The sequence below is a fragment of the Sphaeroforma arctica genome (assembly GCF_001186125.1).
Source record: "Sphaeroforma arctica JP610 unplaced genomic scaffold supercont1.3045, whole genome shotgun sequence".
Lineage (NCBI taxonomy): Eukaryota > Ichthyosporea > Ichthyophonida > Sphaeroforma > Sphaeroforma arctica.
Genome location: NW_014037513.1, coordinates 1 through 4180, shown reverse-complemented (window position 1 = coordinate 4180; position 4180 = coordinate 1). Strand labels below are relative to the sequence as shown.

The window sequence follows — 4180 nt, the reverse complement described above, 5'->3', positions numbered from 1 at the left end:
GTGGGTGTGGGTGTATATGATATATGTATATATATATGTATGTATGTATATATATATATATATGTGTGTGTGTGTGTGTATGTATGTATGTATGTGTGTGTGTATGTGTATTTTTATATACATATGAGCGCTGAAATGGCTACACCTCTATCTGTATATATATTCAAACATATGCAATTTCTGAATGTGGATCGCATTGTATTTTCTGTTCGAGTAGGTACACTTGTGTACATATATGAGCGAGTTCTGACATTTTTAGTTGTTCGCTGCATGTATACCGTTCCGTGACCAATGTGGTGTCCATCTGTCATTTACTTGTGCTTTCGGCACATTCACCAATAAGAAGCGCGTGGTTTAGCAACCGACCGACCCTCACATCTAGTTCAATTATTAAAGCGAATTTCAGTGAATTTCAGCGTTGGGAAAAAGTGCTTGTATTATAACTGCAATGTGAATTTCTGCAGAACAAAAGTAGAAAGCCGATTCTCAACTTGGAATCTCTTATCTAATAACAGTGATGGCACCAAAGCGCCGGGGGGGGTGTGCGAGGGTGTGGTGGGGTTAATTGGGAACACACCGTTGGTAGAGATCAAGAGTCTCTCTGCTGCCACGGGATGCAAAATTCTGGTATGTGCACTATAGAACTAACAGCGCTTTTGTAGATACTCGTAAGATGCAACGCAACTCATAGTACACCTCAACTCAACTCAAATGGACAGAACACAACTCAACTCAACTCAAATGGGCATAACTCAACTCAACATAAATAGATGCAACTAATCTCAAGTAGACTCAACTTGACTCAACTCAAATAGACTCAACTATACTCAAAAGACACATTACAGCTCAACTCAAATGGACATAACTCAACTCAACATAAATAGACGCAACTAATCTCAAATGGACACAACTCACTCACCTCAGACACAACTAAACTCAGCTTAAATTGACACAACATCTCTCAACTCAAACAAACTCAACTCAACTCAAATAGACACAACTATACTCAAATAGACTCATTGCAGCACAACTGAAATAGACACAGCTCAACGCAATTTAACTAGACACAATTCGATTCAAATAGACTCAACTGAACTGAAATAGACTCAACTCAACTCAACTCAAATAGACACATCACATCTCAACTCAAATAGACTCAACTCAACTTGACTCAAATGGACAACTCGGCGTCACTCAATACACCACTGACCAACACCGCACACTTTGTTGGGAAATTGGAAAATCTGAGGTATAGCACTTTAACGCCTGAGTTTCAATACAGACCGTACTGTGTAGGTTTCACATGGAATACTGTCCAGTATCACGACCATATAAGGAGTGCAGACACACAATCATCCCAGGTGAATACAACACGCCAACCTACAGTAGAGTTCAATTCAACATACCACGCAATTACACTCAGCTACACTCCACTACACCAACCACACCGGCCTATAGTACAACCGCACAAGCACACCAACCACCACCCCTCGCCTCACCACAACAGGGCAAGTGTGAGTATGTCAACCCCGGTGGTAGTGTCAAGGACCGAGTAGCCCTGCAGATCATCACCGAGGCCGAGGCCAGTGGCCACCTGACACCTGGTGACACCATCTATGAGGGCACCTCTGGCAGCACAGGCATTAGCCTGGCTATGCTCGCCCGGGCAAAGGGCTACAAGTGCTGTATATACATGCCCGATGATGCAGCGCTTGAGAAGGTAGGTAGAGTCACGCTGGTGTGTAATATACTTTAGTTAGGGAATCGGGTGTATGGTATAGTATGGTATAGTATAGCTAGTCCTACCGAGCCTTCTTGGTTGGGCCTGCCCTCTGGCTTAGCCCGGCCGTTGCATGGTCGCCTTGTGCTACGCCGGACAGGACATCGATGGCATAAGGCTGGAAACACAGGTACCGTGTCAGTGTAGCTATTCTCGTCCGTCCGGAGGGCTACAAGTGTAGTATATGCATGGGCCATGATTCGTTGCTCGAGAGAGTGTGTACTGTGCGGGTAGTGTAGTAACGAGTGTTGTACCATGCTCTGATGGGGTTTTCTATTTCTACTATCAATGAGGTGTGGTATCTGGAGTGTTTGGCACCCGGTAGCGCCATATAAGAAGGAAGGCTCCCCTGGCATATTTACATGAATAAACTACCTATTTGAATAGTATATATATAAAGAAAGGCGCCGCTGGCATATTTACATGAATAAACAATCTATTTGAATATTATATATATAAAGAAAGGCCCCGCCGGCCTATATACATGAATAAACTATCTATTTGAATATTATATATATAAAGAAGGCGCCGCTGGCATATTTACATGAATAAACTATCTATTTGAATATTATATATATAAAGAAAGGCCCCGCTGGCATATTTACATGAATAGACTATCTATTTGAACATTATATATATAAAGAAAGGCCCCGCTGGCATATTTACATGAATAAACTATCTAATTGAATATTATATATATATAAAGAAACGCCCCACTGGCATATTTACATGATTAAACTATCTACTTGAATATTATATATATATATAAAGAATGGCGCCGCTGGCCTGTTTACATGAACAGATTTTTTTAATTTGAATTTTATACATAAAGAAAGGCACCGCTGGCCTATTTACACGAATGCACTATTTATTTGCATGCACATCCCCATGAATACCTGCACTTATAATATCTCAGGTGGACGCCCTGGAGCAGTTTTCGGCACAGGTGGTCCGTGTGCGACCGTGCTCGATAGTCAATGAGAATCACTATGTCAATCTGGCACGGAAGGCCGCGAACGACCACGAAGCAGAGGTATGTCTGGGCTGTCTGTAGGGGTATGGCTAGACTATCGCCCCCTCCGCAACTCTGAAGAAGAAGCACTTGCAGATGGACGTGTGCATGAACTTATGAAAAAAACACACGAAGACACTATACAGTGCTGTATGTACGAAGAATGTTTGCGAGTGTTTGTGGGCGTTGCTTAAGCTATGCTACCTCGTGGATCGTAGCTACCACCGTACATTGGGATGGCTCAACAATGTGTGATAGATATGTAAGTGGATGTTGTGATAGACTTTAATCACGCACTCTCGCCATGACAGTAATATTAAACACACACCCGAAGTACTATTAGGGGGCATGTATGGGCGATAAAACTACACACCACAGCTCGCACAATTAGTAGTATACATATATATATATATATATATATATATGTCTGCCCGTCACTTTCACTACACCCCCCATACCAAATATATATATATATCACTCTACACTCTTACAGAAGCAAGATGGGACGCGAGGCTACTTCAGCAACCAGTTCGAAAATCTGGCCAACTATCGAGCGCACTACAACAATACAGGGCCCGAGATTGTTAGAGCCGTGGCCCAGTCTCAGTACAATTTGGACGCCTTCGTCTGTGCTTCGGGTGTGTATAGTGCGATTTAATGTAGAGACAAACAATAGTGCCCGAAATACGGGGTCATCTAGTACTTGTCAAATGAAGCTTGTAACCTTGCTCAGTATGCAAGTGAGGACATAACTATATCTATGGGTTAGGTGGAGGACCTGGGGGATAATATGTGTACTGTGCGGCTGTGTAGTATCGGATTAAGCTCTTAACCTTTATAGATAGTATGCAAGCGAAGACATAACTATATGTATGCGCTAGATGTCCTCGTGTATAGTACCTGTTATTCGACACGGATCGGACCGTCTTTGTGAGGCACCCAAACCTCTCAGTGATTATCCTTACGAAGTGATATTAGTGAAACATAGACCCCGCACAGTTGCCACAGACCTCAGAATGTCTGGCCATTTCTTCTGTAGGCACCGGTGGCACCATGGGTGGCATCAGTTGCAGTGTGGTAGATGCGTGTCCCGATAGTCTTATCTTTCTCATTGACCCGCCCGGGTCGAGTTTGTACAACAAGGTAACCGAGTGGATTTGTCATGTGTGTTTGTATGCATGGTCCCTTCTAACAGTATGCATGTGCATAACAATTAGATGATCAACTGCTTTGGCCCCAGTGTATAGATCATACCTTTCATTGAATCATTCCGCTCAATATGTATATTGATACATAGTCATTACCACGTATGCAAATTGTGTACACCTCTACACACACATACTCGATCACATTCACACACTCACATATGCACACTTGTACATATACAT

General features: G+C 42.7%; 1 protein-coding gene across 1 annotated transcript; it reads left to right on the top strand.

The window, feature by feature from the left end:
- Positions 1 to 1423: 1423 nt before the first annotated feature.
- On the top strand, positions 1424 to 1720 carry SARC_13230 (hypothetical protein; the record flags this gene model as incomplete). The annotated part of the gene is made up of 1 exon (XM_014292643.1): positions 1424 to 1720. A coding segment is annotated over one exon (297 nt), but the record flags the coding sequence as incomplete, so codon positions are not given.
- Positions 1721 to 4180: the final 2460 nt, after the last annotated feature.